The sequence below is a fragment of the Triturus cristatus genome, chromosome 5_1 (genome assembly GCF_964204655.1).
Source record: "Triturus cristatus chromosome 5_1, aTriCri1.1, whole genome shotgun sequence".
Classification (NCBI taxonomy): Eukaryota; Metazoa; Chordata; class Amphibia; order Caudata; family Salamandridae; genus Triturus; species Triturus cristatus.
Genome location: NC_140587.1, coordinates 187,229,614 through 187,257,012, shown reverse-complemented (window position 1 = coordinate 187,257,012; position 27,399 = coordinate 187,229,614). Strand labels below are relative to the sequence as shown.

Genomic DNA, 27,399 nt, shown 5'->3' with positions numbered 1-27,399 from the left:
TGTCTGTCTCTACTTTTCTCTAGGCTTGTCTTTTTACCACACTGTTCATGCTTCCGCGTACTTTCGTATCATTTTCTCTCTGCCTCCTCCTATCTCTTCTTAGTAGCTCTCTTTCTCTCTCTGTGTCTCTCTTCCACTTTTTGCATTTCTCTCCATTTTCTGCATCGGAACATCTGTCTGTCTATTACTTTTGTATCTCTACCTGTGAAACTCTGTGGGGCCGATTCATAGAAGCATCCGTGTTTAGTGCCGAAAATATAAGGGTTTGAGAAATTGTTATTTTTTTATTGAATTTTGGTGAAGTCCCAAAAATGGTCCCAAAATTTCACTTTTACATCAAAATGTGGTTTGACAGTATACTGTGTGACACCAGTGTCCGTATCCAGTTTCAACACCTCTAGTTTCGCCCTGCTCTGCTTACCAGCCCACATCAGATATATCAGCAAACTATTCAGGGTGGTGAAAGTGGCATGAGGGATACAAAAGAAGGAATTCTTGAAGGCATACAGGCAATGCAGGAGCAATACTATCTTATTCAGGGCCATCCGCCCCATAGTAGACAGGGGGAGGTGATTACAGAAGCAGATAGAGCTCTCTAGGCCAGTAATGAGCATCCCATATTCAGGTTGTAATTAGATTCAGCAGTGTGTGCCACCGCACGTTCAGCTGTAGGCATCTTGGCGCTGAATAACAGAGGCTTATTCAGCTACTTTAACCCTTGTGCAAAGAAGTGATGCATAATGATATGTTCTGAAACTTTGCACCAGCTTCAACAAATGTGCAAGCCCATCACTCAATAGAATGGCTTGCATTTTTCAGGGAGACTGCTATTGTGTGCATCTTTGCACATCTCACTTCGTGGGAATATGCCAAAGTCAGATATACTCTTTGGCTACTCTCATTCAGATGGTGCAGGGATGAAGGCCTGCTGGAGACAACAGGCCTCCTGTACTACAGAGGTCTGTAGCATCCAGAGGATTGCCCTTAAAGGAGTTCTGGAGGCCATATGGGCAACACGTGAAATACACACCACCCTGATAATGGCAGACCGTTAGCATTTCTATCCCTTTGTTTTACCTTTAAGCTCCTTGAGCCATTTCCTGTGCAATGTGTGTGGGGGGCAGATCTGAAGGGAAGCATCCCTAATGAACCATACAATATAGCAGAATGGCACTCACTTTTTTGGAAAATCTGAAAATAAATATGCCCTTGCTGAATGCTAAAATATTCACACCTGGGGAAGAAATCACAAAAGGGAAGGGATCCCCGGTAGATGGGTAGCAAGTAGCGCACATGTCTGGGAAATCCAGAATCTAAGACTAAGAGTCAAAAACAGTATGTTTGAAATCTGTCTTCAATTCTTCTCAGGCATCAGAATGTACAGTGTGATGTAAAGTATGTCTCTACATACCACACTCTGTGAATAGCTGTCACTAATTTATACCACCCAATACATTTCTTTCTCTGTCGCACCTTTCTGTCCGATGTCTCATTCCTTTACCTAAACACTCCCTTTTTACCTGTCTATTTATACATGGCAACGTACCTACAACACTATTGCTCTACCTTTACGTCAAACCTCTCCTTCAATAAACCTCAGTGCCCCACAGTACTTACCGTTCATGACCTCAACTTGCCACGTCTCTCCGATCCTACCTCTAGATCTCTAGCTCTCGGTCAGCTCTCTGCCCCTCTCTTCTCCTCACGTGCCCCTCTCTCTCTCTCTCTATATATATATATATATATATATATATATACTTTCTCTTCTTTCTGCATCTTGCTGCTCTGTTTGCATCTCATCCCCCTTCATTTCTCTTCCATTTACTTCACCTCCCTCTTAATTTCATCTCTCTTTATCTTACCCTTTCTATCATTTTTGCCATCTATGCCTTACCTTTCTCTAGCTCTCGCATGCCTCTTTCTACCTCGCCATTCTCTCTTTCATTTCTCTCTCTGCCTCACAACTCACTGCCTCATCTCTCTCTTCCTCACCTCTCATACACTATCTAGCCTCCCAATTTACCTCACCTATTGGCCTTCTATGTCTCTCTTTTTATTGATGTCCTCTTTCCCTCACCTTTCCCATTATTTTATTTCTTTCTATCTACAATGCTCTCTCTACCTCTTCCACTCCATCTATCACTCCCTTTGCTTTCATCTCTCTTTCTATCTCCTTCACTGTTTCCGTTCACTTTCTCTGCTTCCAATGTCTCGCTTATTTAATACATCTGTCTTACCTCTGTCTCTCTCTCCCTATTTCACCATTCTCTACTTCTCCCTCGCCCTTCCTCTGTATTAGCCTCATCTCTCTACCTCATCTGCACCTCTTTACTCTCTACTTCTCATATCTTTCTATTTTTCATCCCACCGGCTCTACCTGCCTCTCTGCCTCGCTACTTTGTTTATCTGACCTGTCACTCTTGCATGCCAGGCCTCTAAAAACAAGCATTGGCATAGCCAATAGGTCTCGCCTTTTGGATCTTATACGTTTTTAGTCATGCAACAGTTGATGTTATTGCACCAAGGATATTGTGCTGCATAACTAAATACTTATAAGGTCCCAAAAGCGAGACCTACTGGCTATGACAATGCTTGTTTCACTTTCAGCTAAGCCCAAAACAAAGACCCAGTTGAAATGGCCATCAATCCTCTATTTATTTGAGTACAATCCTGGGTGGGAGCTATCTAGAGCCTCACACCTAGATGCCAATGCAATGGGGGGAAACAAAGACACACAGCTTGTTATCACTTCACCAGTACTATGATTTAGACCATTTGTTTTACTTTGTTCAGTCCATGTTTATGATAAATATGCAGGCATCGTAAGAATGTCAGATGTATATATCTGTATGGGTTAACACCCAAACAAGAATTTAATCAGCACGTACTATTTTTGTAACTTTTATAGCGGAACTCATACAACTATAGGGTGTCAGAGCGCTTTACATCACACCAACACATTATAGGGAGACAATATATCATGCACGTTAATTAATGCACAGGGAATGTTAGACAGGACGACGAGGGTTACAAGATATAGGAGTAACATATCGGCCTTACTGGTAGGCATTCTATGTTAAGAGTGCAAGGTCGGGAGGAGGAACACGAAGTCTGGATTTAAAAAGTAACACAGTGTTTAGGGTTCTCTGTACTATTCAGACTTTAATACTAACCCTGAAGAACCCTTTTTAGCAACTTTAGAATAATGACAGATTAAGGAAAAAAACATGCAGCTCCTTGATGCCGGTTCACGACTCAGTGTGCTATAGTAGAAGGATTGCAACGCATAAACTTTAAGTTACAAAAGGATCTCTGTGTCAAAAGCACTAAGCACTCACCAATCTAAATGACATGCAAATCAATGGTCTGCGTGTTACACAATGTGCTTTATAGCAAACATATTAACCAGCTATGCTACTTTGTGTCAAACCAGTAACTAGACAAAACACAAACCTCTCCAGTAACAGGCACATGCATCAAACCTTTTTGCGATCGCAAACGGTGCGAATCGCAACAATTGGCCGTTTGCGATCGCAAAAGACGGTGTAGCAATGCATCAACTGTATATTTGCGAAAACACAGGTTTTCGCAAATATAAAGAATCGCTAAACATTCTGCGAATCATATTGCGATTCGGTATTTGCGTCTCCCTAATAGCGAATCGCAAATAAAGAATCGCAAATAATATGCATGGAAAATCGCAAACTGCGATTTAGCCAAAATTCGCAATTTTGCGAGAGCAAAATAAGAAGGATCACAACCAGGTGGTAATCATGAGTGCAAATCAGATACAGCTGAAAATCAACTAAAACCTATCTAAACACACCCAGAATGAGCTAGCACATTTCACAATGGCAGGGATTTACCTGATGTCGAGGAGGATGAGGCTGCAGAGTGCTGGACACAGACGGAGGCGAATAAATGAGCGCATTTTCAGAGTCTGCATAACTATGCTAGGACAGCAAGAGGATGAGATATACGATAAGTATAGGCTCAATGCAGCAAGGATCCATGATCTAATCAATTAATTGGATCTCATTCTGCAACGACAGACACGTAGGACCAATGCTATCCCAACGCATGTGCAGGTCCTATGTTGCCTACACCTTCTGGCGTCAGGCAGTTTTCAGGGGGTCATTGCTGTAGCGGGAGGTGTGTCACAAAGCGCACTTTCAAGAATATTCAAACCATTCCTTGATGCCATGATGGCTGTGATCGGGTCACACATCAATTTCCCTACCACCGCGCTTGACCTTGCGAAAACTAAACAGGAGTTCTACCAGATAGCTCGCTTCCCACATGTTTTGGGTTGTATTGATTGCACCCACGTGGCAAGATGTCCCCCTGCAGCACAGGAATATTCATATAGAAATAGGAAATGTTACCATTCCCTCAATATTCAGGTTGTTTGCAATGCCAAAAACATAATAACTGACATAGTTGCGCAATTTCCCGGGAGTGCACATGATTCTTATATATTCAGGCAAAGTGGCATACAAACCCGTCTTGTCAGGGGAGAATTTGGAGAGGGACATCGGCTTGGTAAATATGTGTAATTGTTTCTCACAGTCATTGTACGTATGTCAATGTCAAACTGCCACTGAACCTTTGCTTCCATACATGTAGGTGACAGCGCATACGCCTTGCGTAATTACCTCCTGACGCCTTACCTCAATCCCACATCTGCCAATCAACAGAGGTACAATGCAGCACATATTTCAACAAGGAACATCATAGAGCGCACATTTGGGCTGCTGAAGAGCCAATTCAGATGTCTCCATAAGACCGGTGGAGCACTTCAGTACAACCCTGAACAATGCTGCAAGATAGTAGCAGCATGTGCCATGCTGCACAATATTGCGACAAAGGGAGGAATGGAAATCGAGGTGTCTGACAGCGAATCGGAGGATGGGAACCAGCAAGTGCCACACCACCGTGCAGCACAAGGGGCAAGCGCAGCAGAAGGGCGCAGGAGGAAATTGGACATCACACAAAATTATTTCTGAGGTGAGTAATGATGACACAGAAACTTTATTTTGCAATCAAAGTAATCTTTAATTAAATAAGAATGACATGAGTGTTGAAGCACACTTTTAATGTGACCAGTGTAATGGACATAATTGGTTTGCTAAAGAAAATGTACTTGTAAGTCAGTAAAAGGTCAGATCACAACAATGGTTACGTCACCATAGTGGAATGTAATTCTACATGGCAGTCTAGCGCTTTCTTCCACGAACACCCAGACGCCTGTCAGAGCCAGCATGGTCATCCCTAATGTTGGAAGCAGAGGGGGTACTGCTGCGGGTGTTGCGTCTTCTTGCAGTGTCGACTGGCATTGCCAAACTACTTAGGCTTGAGGCACCCTCACTACCCTGTTCCGGCGTGGAAATGTTGGCCGCAATTGTGGAAGCATTAAGCAATTCTACTGCATTGGTCACCTGGTCCAGTGCTTTAGCCACATCCCCGCTCCAATGGCACATTTCTGTTTGCATGGTCACAGACCTACGTGCCAGCAGTGCAGTTGTCGTGGCCAGCCTATTGTTAGATTTGGTAAATATTTTGAGGTGCTGCATTAGTTCGCGATGGTGATTTTTGTGGGATACATGTCCCTCCTGCATGACCTTGGTCAGTTGCTGCACACTATCGGACAGTACTGCAATGTTGCTTGCCATCTTGCCAATTTGTAATTGCACTGCACGTGTGTTTTTTGTCTGCAGGCGCTGCATACGGAGCATCTGTCCCTCAAGACCACCCCAGACATCATTTGTTTGCTCCTCCTGCTGTGTTCTCAGTGCTCTTCCTCTTCTACGCCGGACTCTGATGTTGCTTCTGTGGACCTGTGTTTGGGGTATTGGGATGGAAGTGGCCTGACCATGGCTGGCACCCGGTGTTGCATCAGCCTCATCATCAGAATCCATGGTGACCAGTGATGGGACAGGTGCCCTGCATGAGTTTGGGGCACGTGATGGATTTCTTTGCAACACGGGTGTGTCCATGTTTTCACCTGCGCTGGTGTCCTGCATGTCGTGGGAATCACTATCCTCGGCTTCTACACGTTGTGCATCTGTGAGGTGAAACAGTGCAAAATAGCATGAATTAATGTCTGTGATGTCATATCACGCTAAAATAATTTTTGTTTTGTTATTAAATTTATAATATATTACACTATTTAGAGTTTTTTTATCTCAGATTTGTGTGTTTGTCATTGTGACTGTTTCACCTAACTACATCTCCCATAATGCACCTCCCTTTATGAATACCTTGTGTAGTAGATGTTCAAAGTGTGCACTTGGGCTGTACTGAGGTCAGGTTTCACCTTTACATTTTAGGACAATGGAAACATGCATTCATCTTACCTTCAGATGTGTTTGCTGCTCCTGACGTGTCAAGCTGGGTCACACCAACAACAGCTTCTGGCTGGATGGTGGATTCGACCAAGTCCTCCATGAGAGTGTTCCCAGTGTCTGTTGGTGTTCCCCCTCCTGTCTTCTTGGCCTCCTTGAGCCGGTCAGCAATGCGCACCTTAGCCCGACTGCGCAAGTCATACCATCGTTTTTTTAGTTCTTCGATGGTGCGGTATGTCACCCCAATGGCATTGACCCTGTTTTGGATCCAGAGCCAGATTTTTCTTTTCTCCTGCTCTGCCACTTTTAGGGATAATTTTCAAACAGCTTGTCATGGCTGTGGACTACTACCTCAATGAGGGTGTCAATTTATTTTTCAGAAAACTTTATTTTCCGCTTCCTGCCTGTTTGGCTCTCTCTGCTGTTTGTGAGGCTTCCATTTAGTTGAGCTTCAAGGTGTTTGTAATGTCTCTCTCCCACTCCTGTTCAGCTCCCAGAGCCAGCTTCCTCCTCTCCCTGAGACTGTGCACTGGAAATGAGGCTGGAGCTGCTCACTTCCTGGTTCTGATGTCATCAAGATGCATCAAAATGCGACTTCGGTAATTGCGATTTCGCTAATAGCGAAATTGCTATTAGCGAGTTCGCAATTGCCGGAATTGCTATTATATTAGCGATTATTTGCGATTCTTTATTTTCTCGCTATTTTTTTTAATGCATCGCATTTTGCGAGTCTTTATTTGCGATTCCTTAAAAATCGCAAATAAGGACTCGCAATTTGTCACTTTGATGCATTTGCCTGTATGTGCATTAGCCACTGGTTATCTCACCACTGTTATTATCAACTGAAAATTCTCGTGTACACAAATATCTCTGCAGCAAGTGCCTTAGCCCCGTAAGATATTTTAAAATGCAGCCTCTTGTGTCCATTTAGGTAAGCTAGAACAGATTTACTGTCAAGTTAAATTACCTGTTGCCAATGTCTTTGCTACAGAGTTTGCTACTATTATGCATGTCATGACTCCGCCCCTCGTGACTCCACCCCAGTCCACTTCTACACCTTGCCATGCTTGACTGCCCAACTGCCCCTCACAGGTGTGCAGCAGCAGTTCTCTAATAGTAGGGGGGAGACCAGTCTGTCATCATGCAGTAAGGGGTCCGTGCGTATGGCTATGCGAGGCCATTAGAGGCAGCTAGGGACGCTTGGTCTCACCTGCACATGTACCTGCGATAAAGCGTTTCTCAAAATGTGACTCCCAGGGCAGTGAAATGTCACAAATTAGCTCACTGAAAAATTGAAAATGTCACACAGGAAGGCAATGAAAACTTCGCAGCTGTGTGACCCCCAATTGATGGCTTCCCAGAGTATTTTTTTTCAGTTCCAGCATTGGGCGTCTCGTCATCTCTTCAGATGTATTTAGCGCTATTTAAATGCAAGTTCAAGTGATCAGCATTAGAGATCACTGCTGCGTTAACCAACTTCCGGTTATAATGTTCTTCAAGGTTAGCACGCACCACAGGAATCAGTAATCTTCGCGATGCTTGGCGCGCTTCCGGCTGCCTCTCCCACGGTTATTTTTAGCATCAAACACTTTGAATGCTCTTTGTATTTAAGTGGCCCATTTGTCATCTTCAAGCAGCAGTGACATGCATCACGCCTCAGCTCTTGTCTATGCTGTCACTCCCAATGTCTTTTCAATAGTCTGTCGCTCTAAATTGACGTACCACCGTTTACTTCCGCAAAGCCTCCCTCTCTAAGCAAATGCCACCGGTGTGACCCCATGTCTACCGTCTGCAATAAGAGGGATGCATTTTGAGGTAATGGCCGCTCATGGGACCAGCCACACATACAATGTGCGGGTCATTTGTTCACAAGTGACGTATGTAGGTACGCTCCCGATGCACGGGCATCAATTTGCAGGTGACGCGCGCGCCACGCCGCCTCTCCTTTCCGCCCGCCATGCAGCTGCTGAAGAAGATTTATGAATGCACCCATAATCATCTTCTTTCTGCTCTACTGTAAAACAAGGCACAGCTGTACGGGCCCACTCTGTCAAGAAAATGCCAGCTGATAGCTTAATTGCCTGATAAAGAGTGACAAGAGGGAAACAACATACATAACAGGCAGTTTTTTTCGCAATTTAAAGTTGCTGATTCTCGGTTTTAAAGCTGAAATATGCCTTCTGCAACCTTTAGCAATATGTCTCAATTCACGGTTTGCAAGTCTGAAGGGTTCCCTTTGTGCAGTGGGGAGTAATCGTCTGTCACTTCTTCCCAGTAAAGCATCTGCTTTATGCAGCGCGTGCTGGCGGCGCGCGCTGTGAAACAAGAAGTAAACATAAAACTCGCTCTGCACAGCACAAATACTGGAAAACTAATAGGGTGCACAATTGTTATGTTTGTAATTCGGATGTAAACCCCGTGAAAGAATAACGTGTGCAATACAATACAGCGCTGTATGCTTCAGGGAGCTAGTTATTCACAGGAAAACTTAGGTGTCATGTTTATAGACATTATCTTTGTTTTGTTAGGACAATGGAATGTCGTGATGTCTCAGGGTTTAGCCAGAAACTAATGAGGTGTTTCCTGCGAGCACACGGTCGAATTAACAAAGGTAAATGGTGTTGGATGCACATAATAAGCAGTTTATAGCTTTACATGCAATGTGATGGCATTTTAAACACTTCTTAAAATTGTAAAGGGCTACATACAAGAAGCTAGGTTGCTTTTATATAGCATCTATTTGCATCAATACTGCTTTTGCAGTGCTGATAACGTAAGGTGTTTTTAAGACACAGCCCATACTAATTTTATCTTTTTATGGAGCCTTAACCAAGCACTGCTTATGAGCTCACGTATTATACAACTCATGACACGTTGTATCACTTAATTGATAACATCAGTGATGACATCTGAAATTACAGCATGACAGCATGACTCTCACTAGCTAATTTTACCCAAAAGCCTTTGCAAACATCAAACTTTGGTGAAAAAAACACAATTTTTCCTCACCTTTCTGTGACAAAGAGTTCTTGAATATGTGGAGAGCCATTCATTTCCTACTACCATGAGCTCCCGACTGTACCCTGATAAGAACGGTACCCCACTTGTGTGGGTGGCACACAAGACCACGTATCAGGAGACTGTGTCAGAATGGACTGACCCTTATCTTGCCATGTCTACTAATGCCCATAATCTACCTTGTAATGTCACAGGTGGATCATTCCACTTCTACTCTTCAAATTGCGAAAAATTCAAAACACCACAGCTAGACAGCTGCTACACCTTTGTCCATAGAAACACATCACACTGATGGACCACATACTCTCCTGTCTATCTATAAGCAGATGCTCTGCCTTCATACACAGCATCATACAAAGGTTCATTCAAGGGAAACACCTGTTCCCCAAAGCTAAATTCCAGTGAAATTCCCATGAAAAAACATTCTATTAAGACTATCAATAGAAGAACATCATTAGCAGTGCAGGTTGTGAGTTTTGGAACTCTTTGCCAGCCAACATTAGAAAGACTAATTGAAGTTCTAAAAGGATTAAAAGATCTTGCTTTTCCTGACCTAATGATGGAAAATCAAACTAGAATGTGGTCACTGCAAAAACGGAATAACCTCTGGGATTATAACTTTTGATACTGAGGCACTCTTCACAAAGTCCAACAAACATAAGTCCACCAGCTAAATTGTGTCGAAAAAGTTCAGAAGTCTTTATTCCAAATAATGTCCACATTCATCTAAAATTCCGCTAGCAGCTCGATTGTGAGCTTTATACATCAATGGCAGCCAGCACATGTATTGTCACAAAGGCAACTTTTTCAAGGCTAAAACGTAAGTCCAGCCTTGAAAAACCATGACACTAAAGGCCCTACAGCGCTACGTTGATAGATAAGCAATAGGGGTAGCTGCGGTATTTGGGGCCGTGCTGGGGTGCCATCCATGCATACCTGCGAACCACAGATATTTTTGAAAACTAGACAACCATGGGATTCCATGGTGGTGTGCCATGCATGGATGTGCCTGTGCTCCCCTAAACATGGTTAAATTGGCTTATACCCAACTGGCATATTTTATTTACTTGCAAGTCCTTTGTAGAGTGGTATACCATATACCCAGGGGCTGTAAATTAAATGCCACCAGTGGATCTGCAGCACTTAACGTGGGCCCACTTAAGTAGCACCATAAACATGTCCCAGGCTTGCCACTACAGCCTGAATGAAGTTTTAATCTGCCGTTTCGACCTGGCAAGATAAACCTGATGCCAGGCCCAAATCTTCCTTTCAAATGCATATAAGTCACCCTTAGGGTAGGCCCTGGATAGCCCAGCTAGCAGGGTGAATTGAATTTGAAAAGTAAGACATGTACTTCTAAGTTGTACATGTCCTGGTAGCGAAAACATCTTAAATTCATTTTTCACTACTGCAAGGCCTATCCCTCCATTGGATAACATTGGAGTTGCCTTATTACATTTTACAAGTGTAATTTCCAAATTGGAATAGATGACCAATTCATGTTTGGTGTCTCTGGAATTGGAATTTAAAACCCTAACTTATGATGAAATTGTATTTTAAATTTACATTTTGAAAATGACACTTTTAGAAAATTGGCATTTTTCTGCCTTAGCCATTTAGGGCCCATCTCCTAAACAGATTGTCTGAAACCAGCCACAATCAAGTAGCAAATTCACCTGAAGAGGTCCAGGTAGGTCAGGTACTGCAGATACGTGAGGAAAACAAAAAGGCGATAAGTTGAATGCTTGCCAATAGTCTCAGACACTGGCAATGCCACAGGACTGCATGCCAGTCCATCATATGTTCACCCACTAAGCTACTCCAGACAGAGAACAGCTAAATTAAATCAACCCTGCCTAAATAGGAACAGTCCAGCCTGCATAGCTAAATCAGGTACCCTCTGGATAGGAATACAAGCGACCCCAGACCACTTTCAGTGACGCGTAGCTTGAGTCCTGTGGCACAGTGAGGAGGGTTCCCACGTCTGGGTATATCCGCTGCATGAAGTGTACCATACAGAGCAAAACACAAAGGTGATGGGTAAAATGCTCGCAAATAGTCTCTGTCACTGGCAATGGCTTAAGGTAGCATTTCACTCCATCTTTTTATTTCCCTGTGCCACCCCAGTGATCAGCGTTAGGTAAATCAGCTTTGGTCCTGCCCGATCAGCACTGCATGTACTCTGGCCATAGAATTGGGGATTGTGATTTGGTCAATATTTCACAAGTTCTCAATATTGTTCTGTAAGCTGCATGTTGCCAAGGAAGTCTGAGAACTAAAGATTACCTCCTAAGCTTGAGAAGTCCAAGTGTTTAATATTTAACTATTGATGGCATAAGAAACCCTGAATTATCTGTCAAATAGACTATCATCTCCTTCATCATTTCTTTCTTCTGTATTTGGGGCTCCAAAGGGAGACTCTTCACCTGTTACATGCGAGCTCCCGCTATGCTCCCCTCTGGGCATGTGGAATGCAACAGGCTAGGGCCACCTCAGGCGGGACCAGCGAAACCTGATCGACGGACAGGTTTAAAGGCTCTAGACCAGGGGTCTTCAAACTGTGGGGCGCGACCCCCAGGGGGGGGCGTGGAGCAATGCAAAGGGGGTCGCGCATTCCCAAGCACACTTCTGCCAAGGCCCAAGGGATTCAGCCCCCCTCTTCCTCCATCCTGTGTCTCAGCCCGGGCTGCTGCAGTGCAACTCGAGCTGCTGGAGGCTCAGCTGGGCAGTGTCTGGAGTCTTATCTCCGGCACGCCCGTCCGAGTTTTTCACAGGTCTTTAAAGACCATTTGCATATTAGCATGCCTTTGTGAACCAGTTACAAAGGCTTAGTGTCCCCCCCCGTTCCAGTACCCCATGGGTCCTCACTCCTTACATTTGTATTTTAGATTTACTGTTGTTGTGTGAGAATGCATTTAATGAAAAGGATTATAAAGTAGGGTTGCCAAAAGAAAAATGCCTACCCTGTGTTGTTTAAAGAGCCTGCAAAGACCTTCTCTTGACACCAAATAGACTTATAAATAAAAAAGTATGTATTCATTCGTTATGTGACTTTTCTGTCTTTGTTTTCTTTAATTATCACTCATGGATCATTGAGGCAGCCCTAGAACACAATTAAAAGTGCTTTCTATTTATATTTGCTGTTCAAAGTATGCACAGATACGTGCTTAAAATTCTGTTTTAGGTGATTGCTTATTTTTGTACCAACTGGGCCATCAAAATAATCTGCTGGCTACCCTAACCATAGGACTGCAAGTTTGTTGCAGGATCAGCACATTATTTATTTCCTCCACCCTCGATCCCAGATTGATGCCATAATAGCAATAGTTTAACTTAGGTCTTAAACCCTACGCTGCCTCCAATAACATGCTGAGTTACTTCAAGTGCCTGGGAATAAACCCTGCATTCAGACAACTCACTCCTCATTCTCGCCCTTCTCTTTCACGCTCACCCTGCACTCACAGCATTCACAATGCACTCACACTGATTACCATGCACTCACACCATTCACCGGCTCACCCTGCACTCACAGTGATCACTCTGCACTCACAATGCACTTGCGCTGTTCACCCTATACCTCACCCTGCAGTCACTCAAGCACACTACTCACCCTGCACTCATGTGACACTTCACTCACCTGTCCCCCTCACTGCTCAATATGCAACTCACTCAAACAAGCCCATCAGTAATCATACATTAATTAGTCCCGTTCTGAACTTGCATCCACACTCAAATTCGTACAGCCACCTCACTCACCCTGCAGTCACTCCTCTCACCCTACTCTCACACTGTTGCATCTCTCACCGTGCACTCACATGGGCACTCTTGTCACCCACACAGTGCAGAGGGTTAATGTTCCTGCTACAAAGAATATGTACCATGCCGATCACAGAGATGAGTGTGACTAAAGTATGAGTAGCGCTACAAAAAATGAAATGTTTGTCAGAAAGCTACTATAGAGAGATGAAGTGCATTGTTGGTGAGTGGTAGTGAGTGAATTCATGGAGAAGAAGGAAACGGGGGTGGGGCACCAAAAAAGACTGTTGCACAGTGTGTAACCAGTGTTAGGGCAGCCCTGGCTAGGAGTGTTAGCCAATATAAACATAAACACAATAGGGAGTGGAGAGGTACCACTCATGCGAGTGGTGGAGGTGGATACTTCCTCCCGGTCAGATGTTCATAAACATATGGATCCACCCGTAGGTTGAGTATATTGTGAAAATTCCACAAGAAGACGAAATGTATCCCACGGCCGTGGAGAATACAAATCAGTTGTTTAAATACCCCTCACACACCAAAAGGGCCCTTGGTGTCATGCTTCATCATAGAGGTCTTCCCGCCCCTCTACGGGACGGGGCGTGCTGCGACCTACGTCTACGCGGGAGCACTGTTATAATTGAAACCACTATGTGTGATGCAAGGGTGTGAGAGGAAGGGTCAGGAGTGAGTGGAAACGTGAGTTAAAAAATACCTGGCTCTTCTGGTCGAATGAACTTTATTATACCGTTTGAGCTGGTATTAGTAAAATAGTGGGGGGGAGGAGGAAAGTATGCCTCAATGAGCTAGGCCTCCTGATGGTGCCGACATGTTTCGAAGCTTCCCCAAGCTTCTTCTTCAGGACCTTAAGGATCCCTTCCTAAAACTCACAGTGATGTGTTAACAATGAAAAATTAATATGTTGTGTTCAAAATGAATAAAGTAACGTAGGAAGAAACTAACTTCCAATGGTTAGTAATGCCTAAATAGGTCTTATATGGTCCATATACTTGCTGTAATGAGAAAATTACTTCATGAGCTCAGGACCTGGTGGGGGGAATGCCAACTCGGCTATGAATCCCTGGGAAAATGTCCCGCCAGAATAACCACGGTCGCGGGGTGGTTATTCTGGCGGGACATTTTCCCAGGGATTCATAGCCGAGTTGGCATTCCCCCCACCAGGTCCTGAGCTCATGAAGTAATTTTCTCATTACAGCAAGTATATGGACCATATAAGACCTATTTAGGCATTACTAACCATTGGAAGTTAGTTTCTTCCTACGTTACTTTATTCATTTTGAACACAACATATTAATTTTTCATTGTAAACACATCACTGTGAGTTTTAGGAAGGGATCCTTAAGGTCCTGAAGAAGAAGCTTGGGGAAGCTTCGAAACATGTCGGCACCATCAGGAGGCCTAGCTCATTGAGGCATACTTTCCTCCTCCCCCCCACTATTTTACTAATACCAGCTCAAACGGTATAATAAAGTTCATTCGACCAGAAGAGCCAGGTATTTTTTAACTCACGTTTCCACTCACTCCTGACCCTTCCTCTCACACCCTTGCATCACACATAGTGGTTTCACTTATAACAGTGCTCCCGCGTAGACGTAGGTCGCAGCACGCCCCGTCCCGTAGAGGGGCGGGAAGACCCCTATGATGAAGCATGACACCAAGGGCCCTTTTGGTGTGTGAGGGGTATTTAAACAACTGATTTGTATTCTCCACGGCCGTGGGATACATTTCGTCTTCTTGTGGAATTTTCACAATATACTCAACCTACGGGTGGATCCATATGTTTATGAACATCTGACCTAGGAGTGTTAGCCCCCACCCCCAAAGTTCTGGTCTAGTGGCTCCCCTGCGTCTCCCTATTATTATTATTTACATTTGTAGAGCGCTACTGTTACCAAAAGATGTCCTGCGGCTAATAACCATCTGCTGCCAGAAGGACAATGAGAAACACACAGAAGGAAAAGAAGAACCAGCCAAATGGGGTAACCCACAGAGCATAGAGAAAGGTTTTTATATCTTCCTAAAGGATAATAGATTCTTGGTGGAGCGAAGCAAAGCAGGGTGCACGTTCTATAACTGCGCAGCCTGCACCAAAACAGCGAGACAGACAACTCATGCCTTCTTGAATTAGGGAACAATATGCAGAGTGGCACAGGCTGAGAAGAGCATACGGGTCCGACCCGTATGCTTGGTGAGGAGAGAAGAGAGAGGACAGCAAGGGAGTGAGAGAATTTGATTGAAGAGGTCAGGGATGAGGAGAAATGTGAATTGCCGAAGAGAAGTGTGGACACGCAGGAGGTGAGTGTGAGCCAAAGGTGACGGCTTCTGTTAGAACAGAGGGGAGATGTGAAAGATGAATGGGGTACTGGAGAGGTGTAAGATACAAATAGACTAAAATTGAATGGAGAGACGAGGTGAATGAGGTGCTGAGGGGCACAGGAGGTGACGAGGCCAGAGAGGCCATGATATAAATGTGAGAGACTGTTAGAGATGAGGGCTGTGAAAAGACAGACTGACAAGAGGTGATTAAAGGTGAAGTGAGAGGTTGAATGGGGAGAATTCAGAAGTTGTAAAAAGGGGTAAAAGAAAATGGCCTGCAAAGTGAGAGAGGGATCCGGGTTTTGGGAGAGGAGAGAGGGATGGGAGGGAGTGAGTGAGTGAGAGGAAAGCTGCATGGGTAAACTGTTTAACTCTGCTCAAAACCTCAAGGGTTTTAAGGGACCCCTGGTTCTCCCGGCCCGGGCCAGGTGAGCTTCTACTGTGGCAGCACGTATTCCTGCGGAGTGGAAGCCCCTTCACAAGGTTGACTAGAAGTCTTTTTGATGTTAATTGCAGTATTTTGGTTATAAACAGGTACTGATGGGGTGGAATCTTTCCTCTGTGTTACTGTGTGTAAAAAAATTATTTCATAATAATGAAGTAATGCTATCCCAAAATACGCTGCATCACATAACATCATTTACATTTTCTTCCCACACAATTTAGTCAAGCCTGTCACGTAATTTGGTCCTCACCTGCCTCATAATTCCAGTAGCCCTGCCTACAGGTTTAGACATTTTTGTCAGGAGGAGGTACTTACACCTCAAAATGTTGACAGGGGGGTCTCGGCATGCAAGAGTTTGAAGACCTCTGCTCTAGACTGAGGGTGACACATTTTCCACTCCCAGCGTGATCACTCGCCGGTGCGGCCCACCATCAACCAGGGGAGGGTTTGGGTTCTGAGAACACGGATAATATGTGTCTTGAACGCCAAGACGTTTTATTCCTGACCTTATTATAGATATGGTGGGATTATAAGGTGTCTATTTCCTGATTACCACTCTCACATTTCAGTTTCATGGTCCTGATGAAGCGCACAGGGATCCATTAGGGACCCACTGGTTGCGTGAAACATGTCAACCATTCTTCACCTTTGAACACACACTTCTTGTACGGGTTGAGAGCAGCGGGAACAAGCTTGTCCCTCCCTTTATTTGTTTAAGGGTAGTCTCCAATTCCGCGCATTTTTTTGTCTTACCTAGAGGACCCCTCATTAAACATATCGGGGTACCAATAGGTAATTTTAATCCACACCTCATTCACTCACTTGCCACACATCCACATGCACAAGTGCGGCACCTCCTGAAAAGATCTTCGTCAAAGAGCCCTCTTGTGGGTTCCGTGGGGGTGGCGATGCAGTCCCCCCACGGGCCCCACAAGAGGAGCATAGCCCAATGATGATGCTTTACACTCGCAAGGGTGTGTGAGGGCACAAGAACGCACAGGAGGAATCCTCCCTATTGACACACACTCAATCTCTTGCTGGAGACTGTCTTTACACTCACCCACAACCATAAAGGGTTGTAGAGTGCTTTTTTTTTCTCTCTTAGGAACTGTTACCATTTAGTGTTGATGAGTGCTGAATCCTGCCCAGCAGGGCATAGAACACATGCACAGCATGTGTCCTGTATACATCATATGCAAATGTCTAGAGAGAAGGATTAGCAATGACCTGAACCCTGCACAAAGAATTATATCTCAGACGCCAGACAGTGCACAAAGAAAAAGGTGAAGAAACAAAGAAACATTTGGAGCTGGGAGGTAATCGGATGGCTGCCAAAAGTTTGTACATGTCCCCTTTGCTCACCTTTGAAAGTGCAGTGGTAGGAGGCGTGGCTAAACTAGACTCAAGGTGGTAGGATGATTTTGTAGTTCTGATTCATCCCCACTATCCAACACTGATCATGGGCATTAAAACTGCAGAAAAACAGAGCAGAGCTGACTGCGGATACCTCCCCTGTACGTCATTTAGGGGTTGCTGCTTTGACCCCTGGCATGCCCCTTCTGACCCCTGGCACTGCCTTTGCGACCCCTAGGTTCAGCAGTGGCAAAATCAGTAGCAGGAACAGAAGCAGCTTGTCCTTATGGATGTCGGTTGGGCATCACTCACCTCATTTTTTTATGTATCAGATTTTATTGATTTTCTTATAAAGACATACAAATACAAAAAGCAGCAGCATAGATAAATCTTACAGTGAGTGCAATAAGTGTTGGTATACTTTCGGTGTGAGATTACCTTACACATGTACATCCTCATTCCACTTCTCAATGTCTCCTTATCACCAATTAAGTCAGTAGTCCCAGCCATTTCCCCCATACACAGCTGTGTTTGGCAGGACAGCCTCTCGCTTTGTATATGGGCTTTTCTTGTGCTGTGCTACACCATTTCAGAATGCTAGGGGGGGCAGGATCTTTCCATGCCACTACAATCGCTGTTCCGAGGAATATGTTATCTACCCGGGTCCCATCCAGGCCATCCATGACTCCAAGAAGTAGGGCTAGTGGGTTAAGTGGGACCTCCTAACCCAGGACATCGTTTAGTTCAGACACTATTTTTTCCCAGTACAAGGTGAGGGGGCGGCAGGTCCACATCATGTGGTAGACATCTGCGGGTTGCATCTGGCATTGTGAGAATATTGGGGGGGCCAGAAGTCCCGCTCGGTGCAGACGGGCTGGGGTCAGGTATGCACAATGTAGGTAGTAGAGCTGAATTAGCCTGAGCCTAGCGTACATGGTGGTTATGCGGGGGGCCATCAGGGCGTCCCTCCAGTCCTCCTTCTCCAGGGGGCCCAGCCAGGCCTCACCAGCGACACCTGAGGGGGTTTTAGGGAGGTCGGGAGTTATTGACTAGGGAGCGGTAAATCTTGGATACCCCTCCTTTCCCAAGGTCACCCATCAGGATTTGGGCTTCTAAAGGGCTAAATTCTGGGAATGTGTAGGGGGTGAGGGCATGACAGAGTTGCAGATATTTGAAAACTGGGTGGGATGCAGTGCATATGAGTTTTGTAAGTCATGGAAGGAGCACATGTGATCACCTCTCCATACGTCTCCCAGCTTCGAAATTCCGACCAAATCCCATTTGCGAAAGCCCTCTAGTGTGCCTACCTCCCCAAGCCAGGTGCCATTCCACAGAGGTGTTTGTAGTGTCAGTTTATAGTTTCATTGTGTGTTCCAACTGGAAACAACTATCCAGCAGACTGGATGTGTTGAACGGTCCTGGAATTGGTACCCCGGTACCAACAGGTAACACCTTTGTAGACAACCAAAAGCTACGAGATTGGATAGCTATGATAGGCCATCAACTTGGCTCCTCCAGCGCTAAAAACTCCGTCAAAAAGAAAAAGAAGGCTCCTTGGTTTACACCATCTCTGAGAGTAGAACTGGGAAAATTGAGAATGTTAGAACGACGGTGGCGCAGGCGCTATGAAGTCACTGCCCGTGACACCTATAAATTGTAAGGGTGGGCGTAGTTCGCGAAGTAGCACTTCGCGAAGCTACGCAAAGTGAAGTTCGCACTACGCGAGCTACGCGTAGCACTTCGCGAACTGCGAAGTAACATGTTCGCACTGTGCAAGATGTTGTTTTCAATGATTGCACAGTGCGGACAAGCAACCGGCACTGTGCAATCATTGAAAATGGCATCTTGCACAGTGCGAGCTGTAGTTTTCTGCTGCTCGAGTAGATTTTTACTCGAGCTGCAGCTTTCTCAACGCGAACTGGTAGTTTCTCATCGCGAGCGGTCGCGAGCATACGCGACCCCTCGCAATGAGAAACCTGACCTTCTCGCGTTGGGAATCTCGCCGGGAGGTTTATTTTCCATGCTCGCGATCGCGAACAAGGAAAAAGTCTCGCCAGGATGTCATTTTGCTTGCTCGCGGTCGCCAACTTGACGTTGAGGACCGCGAGCAAGCAAAAAATGACCGCAGCACTACGCAACACTACGCTACGCGTGTTCGCACTGTGCTACGTGCAGTTCGCGTAGCGCGAAGTAGCGCGAACTTCGCAAACTACGCGAGCGTAGCGTAGTGCTTCGCCCAGGCCTAATAAATTGGCCAGAAGACAGTACCACGCAGATATAAAATCTGCAAAGAAAGTTCACTATCTTCAGGCCATTGAAAGGGCAGCCCAGGAGCAAAGGGAAATCTTTAACATAGTCAAAGATTTTATGAATCCTTCCGCCCTGTCGCAAGAGATCCCTCCATCCCAAAGCCTATGTAACGATATCTCGGATTACTTCGAAAATAAAATTCTAAATATCGTGAGAACCTTTCCCCCAGCTCCTTCCAGCCTAGAAGCAGACGAAAGAGTGGAGAGGGGACAATCCCTAATTAGCCTGGCTACTTTTGCCCCGGTCTCCCTTGAGGACTCCTTTAATGCCATTGCTGCGAGCAAATCTGGATCCCCCTTTGATCCCTGCCCTCCTTTTGTTCTACAAACATTGGCAGTAACCATTAATCCCATCGTAAACAGTATCATAAACACATCTATGGCGACGGCAGATGTCCCTTGTGATTGGAAACTTGCAGCGGTTAAACCACTTCAGAAAAAGACTCTCACCGACCCTACCATCCTTTCCAACCTTCGCCCAATCTCCCTGCTCCCGGTGATGTCCAAACTGACGGAAAAATTTGTGAACATCCAACTCACAAACTTTTTAGAAACAAATGATATCTTACATCCTAATCAGTCAGGTTTTCGGTCACAACATTCTACCGAGTCTGCCTTATTGTTCACAAATGAGACTCTCCGCATGGCCATTGACCAGGGAAAGAAGGCGGTCCTAATTCTACTCGACCTGTCGGCAGCCTTCGATACGGTCTCACATCACATCTTAGTGGACCGTCTTGCTGCCGCAGGGGTAGATGGGATAGCCCTGTCTTGGCTGAGTAATTTTCTTAGTGACAGACACCAAATTACGGTATTGGGCCAGTATCAATCTGAGGCAAAGACCCTTAGTTCTGGAGTTCCTCAGGGGTCAAGCTTAAGTCCCATACTCTTTAATCTGTACTTGGCCCCCCTGATAAAACTGATTGCCTCTTTCCAGATCAGTACCATCTCATATGCTGACGATACGCAGCTTATTTTGGTATTGGATGAGGAACAAGCTGATGCCGAAGAAAATCTCAAAGAGTGCCTAGCAGCAACATTTAAATGGATGACAGACAATCATCTTAAATGTAATGCCGATAAGACGGAAATTCTGCCGGTTGGAAAGGCAAATCTATTCTCTCCGAAAGATTGCTGGCCTGACGGTGAGGCAACTCCTCCCAATACCATCACATCCGTCAGGAACCTAGGCATTAAATTTGACAATCAGCTGTCCTTCAAACAACAAGCTGTTGCGGTAGCTGGCACCTGTTTCCACCTATCCAAGACTTTGAGAAAGTTTTTCGATCTCCTGCCGTTGTCAGCTAGGAAGACTGTTGCAGTAGCCCTAATTACCTCTAGGCTGGACTACTGCAACAGCCTATACGCGGGCACCAGCAGAGCAGTCCTTCACAGACTGCAAATGGTCCAAAATGCAGCAGCCCGTCTGGTTTTGGGCTGGCCCCGCAGATCCTCAGCCTCTGCAGCAATGGATATTTTACACTGGTTGTCAATTGCAAAGAAAATTCTCTTTAAGGTTCTCTTGATTACCTTTAGGGCCTTCCATCATCGAGGCCCTAAATATCTAACCCAAGGCTTTAAACGCTACTTCCCGGCACGCTGCCTAAGATCTGTGGCCCAGAATCTGCTGGTTATTCCTAAATTTAGGCTGACAACCAAAGGGGGCAAATCCCTCTTCGTGTTGGGCGCCAAGGCATGGAACAAGCTCCCTCTCCCCTTGCGTTCCATGTCGGATGAAACCCAATATAGGAAAGCATTAAAAACCTGGGTATACGCTATGACTGAGTCAGCTTGCATAGCTATGGTTTGAGATGTGGTGTTCTGTGCAAATGAGGTCTACTTTCTCCCCCTGTCTCGTACATCTGAGTTGGGTAAGCGCCAAGATACTCCCTGGAGTGATAGTTGCGCTATAAAAGTGGATTTTACATTTACATTTACATTTAATGCAGAGCTGAGCGGCAGACGACAAACACCGCTCTAGTGACTGCCGGGAGTGTGTGGAGGATCGGGGACCCATAAAACATGAACTGGATCTGAGAGAATTCAAGGCCTTCCAGCTCGACTCGATACTCCGGGCCAGACCAGCCGCCGGTGAACCAGTAGTGTATCACCAGGAGGGGAGTGGCCTGATAGTATAGAAAAATATTAGTCATGCCCAATCCACCATCATACGGGCCTTTTTGACAGAAGGCGAGTGTCATTCGCGGTCTCGAGGTATTCTATAGGAAGGCTGTGGCCATGCTGTCTAGTGTTTGGAACCATCCGTGAGAGAGGTGTAGTGGAAAGTTCTGGATTATGTATGGGAACCAAGGGAGTACCATCATTTTAAATAAGGCGACTCTACCCATCGGGTTGAGAGAATGGGATTGTCATTTACGGAGGTCAGTTTTCGTTTGTAGGGAGCTGACGTAGAGTGACCAGGCGAGTTCCGGGAGCAATGCCACCCAGACGCCCAAATATTTGAAGGAGAGGCATTTTATAAGGATATTCTCCTGCCAATCTATGCATTCCCTGGACACGTGTAATGGGATCAGAGTCGATTTAGCTGGGTTCAGACACAAGCCTGAAACCGCTTCAAAGGAGCAGAGGAGTTGGCGGCATCTGGGGCCCGAACAGGCTGGGTCCGCAAGGAAATGTAGGACCTCGTCGGCATTAAGAGCGATGTGTTCTTCGTGCACTCCTTGCCTGCGCCACCCGTGAATCTGGGCATCTGCACGGACATGGCATAACAGAATCTCAATGGCAGGGAGAAGAGGAGGGATGACAGAGGGCACCCGTGCCGTGTCTACCACTGAATTGGGAAAGTGTCCGAGAGGGCTCTGTTTACGAGCACTCATGCTGAGGGGTTAGAGTATAATACTCACACTAGGCTGCAGAAGTGGTGTCTCGTGCCCACCACCTCCAGTTTCGCCTCTAGATAGTGCCAGTCAACGGTATCAAGAAGTCAAGCAATGAAAGGGTGAGGTGAGGGTTGAGGGGGTGGCGGTGGGCCAGTGCCAGGTGAAGGTGCCGTATGTAGTATCTCATGCTACGGTGTGGCATATATCCGCATTGGTCTGGGTGGATGAGGCTGTTGAGGACCGATTTAAGGTGCATGGATAGGACTGTCGCATGCATATTGACTTTGGTGCTGATTAATGAAATTGGGCGGTAATCTGAGCAGGAGGTTGATGGGGGCTGTGTCTTGAGTATGACTACTATTGCTTCCATATCCGTCTCTGGTGGGAAGGCTAGTGTCTCTACCACTTCCTCATAGAGCGCGAGCAGGTGAGGAATTAGGGTGTCACAGTATGCCGAATAGTATTCCACTGGGAATCCGTCGGGCCCGGGTGTCTTCCTGGCAGCGGTTAAGAAGATAACCTCTTCTATTTTCTCCCTCGTGATAGATTTGTCCAGCAGGGTATTTTCTTGCCCTGTGAGACGGGGAAGGAGAGTGAGGTCCAGCGTCCCAGGATCAAGGCCGTGGGGCCGGTCTGCAGCATAGAGCTGGAAATAGTAATTGGCGAAGGCTTTGGTGATGGAAATAGGCGTGTGATGGGTTTGACCTTGTTGGTCAAGAATCTACGGGACTATCCATTTCACCAAGGGTTGAAAGGCCAGCCAGTGGAGCAACTTGCCATTTTTATCTCCCTACTCATAAACACGAAATACAGAGGACCTCTGATTCGCGCGATATGTATTTTATCTCTTCTCTTAGGAGCTCATGTTGTCAGGCTTCTTGTACGGACTAGTGCGGTTTTCAGGGTGGGTGCATGGGTTGTTGGAGGGACATAGAGTGAGACAGGGTTAATGGTCGCCTCCCCCAGGGCTCCAGTCAGGGCCACCTGAGGGTCTCTATTTATGCTAATGGGAGTGAGAGGGAGGGTACAGCGTCGGAGGATCGCAGCTCCGCAAGATCCCCGTTCGAACCCACAGTGCCAGACCATATCGAATCCTTGGAGAGCGAGGAAGGGGCTATGGTTGCCCATGAGGTGGGTCTCCTTGAGCAAGAGGGCATTGGGGGACCATCTTTGAGCGTGTTTCAGTACTGCCGTGAATTTCACTTTGTCCAGGAGCCCGTTTACATTCCAGGAGAGGATTTGTCGGGTTTGCCCCTGATATTGGGTTATGGCCATATTGTGCTTGTAGGGTTAGGGGGCAGCAACAGTGTAATTGATAGGTCGGGGTGCCCAAGGCCAGTTTAGTCTGGAGGTCTAGTCATCTCACATTGACGGTGATGTGTACCTGCATCTAGTGTAGCAAGGTAAATGCTGCATCTGCAGAGCAGAACTAAACTTAACTTTGGGACAACAGTCCCGGTCCCTTCCCACAACCAACCCCCCTTCCTATACTTCTTAAAGGGAAGCATCTGTCGCCCTAACTAGAAAAAGTGTAACAAGACTAAACTATAGGCTTAGTGTGTGAGTTGCATGGTGGACCCCTCCATGTGGAAGATCTACGGTCAGGTCACATTTATTACACTAGAGCCATAAGTGTTAAGAGCAACAAGTAGAGAATGCCATCCATCGATGGCTGCAAGGGCTTGCCCCAGGTAGGTGTTCATTAGATCATCTGGGTCTGTGATAGGTCGGTGTCTTCTGATCCAGCAATCAGTGGTGAATGTGGCCTCCCTTCGGTTCTTGTCTCTTCCGACTCTTGATCTTGCAGCAGGTCCGTGAGTTTCAGAAGCTTGAGCTGTTCATTGGAGGTTCGGGTGGTAGCTGTGGATGAGGTGGATGCCTCTCTGTGGCTATTTCGTCCCCTGCGGGAGCGCGTGAATTGTATTTGAGGCCTGGGAACAACAGTTGGTACTGGAGGTTCAGGGCCCATAGTTTCTGTTTTACTTCCACATAAGAGCGGCGCTGTGACTGAACTTACTTTGTATAGTCCGGGAAGATCATGACTTTGTGGCTTTGGTAGGACAGGGTTGTCTGGGAACGAGAAGCCTGCAGAATAGCGTCTCTGTCTTTGAAGTTGAGGATTCTGGCTATTATCGACCAGTGTGGGGTGCCCGGCGATGGCTTGGGTGCCAGAGCTCGGTGGAAGCGCACCACGGTGAACCACACTGAGAGTCTATCCGTCGGCATCCATGATTTGATCCAGGTCTCAATGAAGTTTACTTGCCCGGGCTCTGCTCCTTCAGGGAAGCCTACCAGGCAGAGGTCGTTGCGCCATGAGTGATTTTCCGCATCTTCCGTGTGCCTGTGTAGCTCTCTTCTGTGGGATTGGAGTTGCGAGACCTGTTCTTTTAAACAGTGAACATCATCTTCCACTGTAGATAAGCGGGATTGTGCTTCTGTTAAGTGAGCCGTGGTATTTCGAAGGTTCTGTCTGATGAGGGCCATATTAACCCACACCTGACCTATTTTATTCTCCACTGAGTCCTGTGAGGGTCGTAGGGCCTGCAGGTTTGCGGCAAGGTCTCCCTCGGGGAGCGTGACTTTACAATGGACTGCTTTGCAGGCCCCAGTCCCGCTCTTGGTGTATTGCTCCATTCGGGTTTGAGTTGAGGGAGGTTTTGCTGCTTTATCCTTACTCATGGCTGACATGGCCAGCAAGTGGGGGAGCCGGCGCAGTCTCTTGGATGGCTCTCCAGACTCCTGGTGAATAGATCGCTTCCACTTAGGTGGTGGATTGGGGGAAGGTTGGCGTCTATCCAGGTGATAGTGTGCACCACCGGTCTTTCCCTGTTTAAGCTTCATTAGTGACTTGATTGACACCATAGGGCCCTCAAATCCCCTCCTTCCATCAAGCTCGCTCATTCAGCCAGGAGATCATGAGCGCTCGTGCCTTACGCTTGAGCCAACTGTAACCTCAGGACCCTAACTTCAGGTTGCGGTTTCCGGGTCGATGCTGTGTTTGGTGGTCGCAGGATCTCGTCACCCGGAGTCTTGAGTTTAAACATGCCCGATGGTGCCTCCCTGTGCTGCTCACCCACCCCCACTTATCACTTTGGTCCGGTGCAACTCTGCGGCGCTCAGTTTCTTCATTGTAGATCACACCAGGGCCCTGGGGTCGTATGCGTTACTACTTGTATCGAGGGATGGAGGCAAGTCTTCAGGAAGGGGAGGTATCCCAGTTCCGGCGCACCTAGTGAGCATCGCGGGTTGTGCGTTCGGTCTTCCAGGCCAGGTCGATTCTTGGAGGTAAAAAGTAGGGGGAAGGAAGGGGTCCCCCGGTCCCTCCATCAGCTCCTTTCACTCAGCTCTATAGATAGTTGGGGTGTAGGATCCTTCTGGTGCATGGATGTTCTGGAGAGTCCCACTGCCTGTGGGTCTCCGCCGCTGCTCAGCGGATATGGCTGGGATCAATTCAGTCTCTTGGGGCCACCTCTAACCCAGGCACGTTGCATCCGGGGCCCCACTACTGTCGCGTCTTTCCAATCTGTGAGGCAAACCCTATTCTTCTGAGCTGGACTGACGTCTCTTCCATTACGGCAGGGGTGAGATGCCCTTGATACCTAGTTCTTTTGGGGACTCCTGCGGCTAATGGTCTTTGACTCTGCTTCGCTTGAGGCCTGGTTGATGGAGGTCGCTGGGATCAGCCCTGTTGGGCACTGTCTTGGCCCTTCCCCCTAGGGTGTGGGACCATTTTGGTGTTCGGCTGCTTCAGGGCTCTTCACGGCCTGCGGGCCTGTACTTCTGGTTGCAGGGGTGGCTGGGATCGTTGGAGTCCTGGGGCCTCTACGAGCACAGGCCCATCGCCCTCCAGATTGCGGGCCTCATTGCAATCAAGCTCCCTGTCTGCGAGTCGGGTCTCGCTCTGGCTTGATGAGTCTTGTTCTATGGTCCCGGTGGGTCTTCGATTAAGGGAATCACACGCCTGCTGTCTCCATCTCCCGGTGTGGCTGCCCCGGGTGCTGCTGCATGGAGGAGTCTGTCTGCAGTTACGGGAGTACAGGGACCATATCATTTGGGACTGCCGTTCCCAGGGTCTTGGGCGGAGACATTGCTGGGTCTGCAATCTGTAGACAGCACTCCTACTACTTGGGCACAACGGCATTTTCTCTTGTCCCTCAGTCCACACTACTATCAGAAAGGCCGCCAACGTCTCGGCTACATCCCACTACAGCGTCTTCACTCACTGTTGATATCGGCCCGGGGCTGACATCAACCTGGGTTCTGATATGACGCTGGTGTGGTGTCAGGAGGCACGGCCGGTTAATATTTTTCTCTCCGCGCCTCACTGATCGAGTCGCGCCCGAGGTGCCAACCTCTCAATCTCTTCGCCTGGTAGCCGCCATCTTGGGTTGGTGAGAGGGGCAGGCTGCAGGGTGTTTTCTTACGCAGCTGGCCACCGGAGCAGTTGGGTTCACCGTCGGTGAGCCACTGCTGCTTCGGAGGGTCGGATTGTCTCCAATTCCGCCTCTGCTGCAGCCCTTCAGTTATCACAGCCAGGTCGCGGAGCTCGGCCACATCGCCGCCATTTTCCCTGTGGGTAAATGTCCAACAGGTCGGCACCACCATTGCCTATAGTGTAGGACAGCTATTTTATGGTTCAGGTTCCTTGTAGGTGCTGTCAGTGCACCATGCGGGACAGTTATAGTGACTTTTGATTGCCAAAGGAGTTTCAGGATACAGGCGGATGATGGAGGGGTCCGGAGCACTCTTAGAGTGCGACAGCCATCTTGACGCTCGAAGCCACACCCCCCACTCACCTCGTTTTTTGCCAACTTTTATTATACTAATAGTGAATAATATTTCATTGTTCGCTATTAGTGTAATGTAAAATGAAGTACAAATAGCTGAAATAGGACTTTACCTGGCAGCTGAGGTAAGTAAAAAAAATGCTTTTAAATGTAGGTATGTTACCTGCTTGCTCGCAGTTTTGAATGTTCTTATTTAAGAGAGAGTGTGTG

General features: G+C 46.8%; 1 protein-coding gene across 1 annotated transcript; it reads right to left on the bottom strand.

Moving 5' to 3' along the window:
• Positions 1 to 5,092: 5,092 nt before the first annotated feature.
• Positions 5,093 to 25,303, bottom strand: LOC146830623 (uncharacterized). Its single transcript, XM_085603766.1, has 3 exons — positions 24,420 to 25,303; positions 6,357 to 6,601; positions 5,093 to 6,064 (listed from the first exon to the last, which is right to left on the bottom strand). Exons 1-3 carry the CDS (start codon positions 25,301 to 25,303, stop codon positions 5,217 to 5,219), a joined length of 1,977 nt encoding a protein of 658 aa, XP_085459892.1. The 3' UTR covers positions 5,093 to 5,216.
• Between the last annotated feature and the right edge of the window lie 2,096 nt (positions 25,304 to 27,399).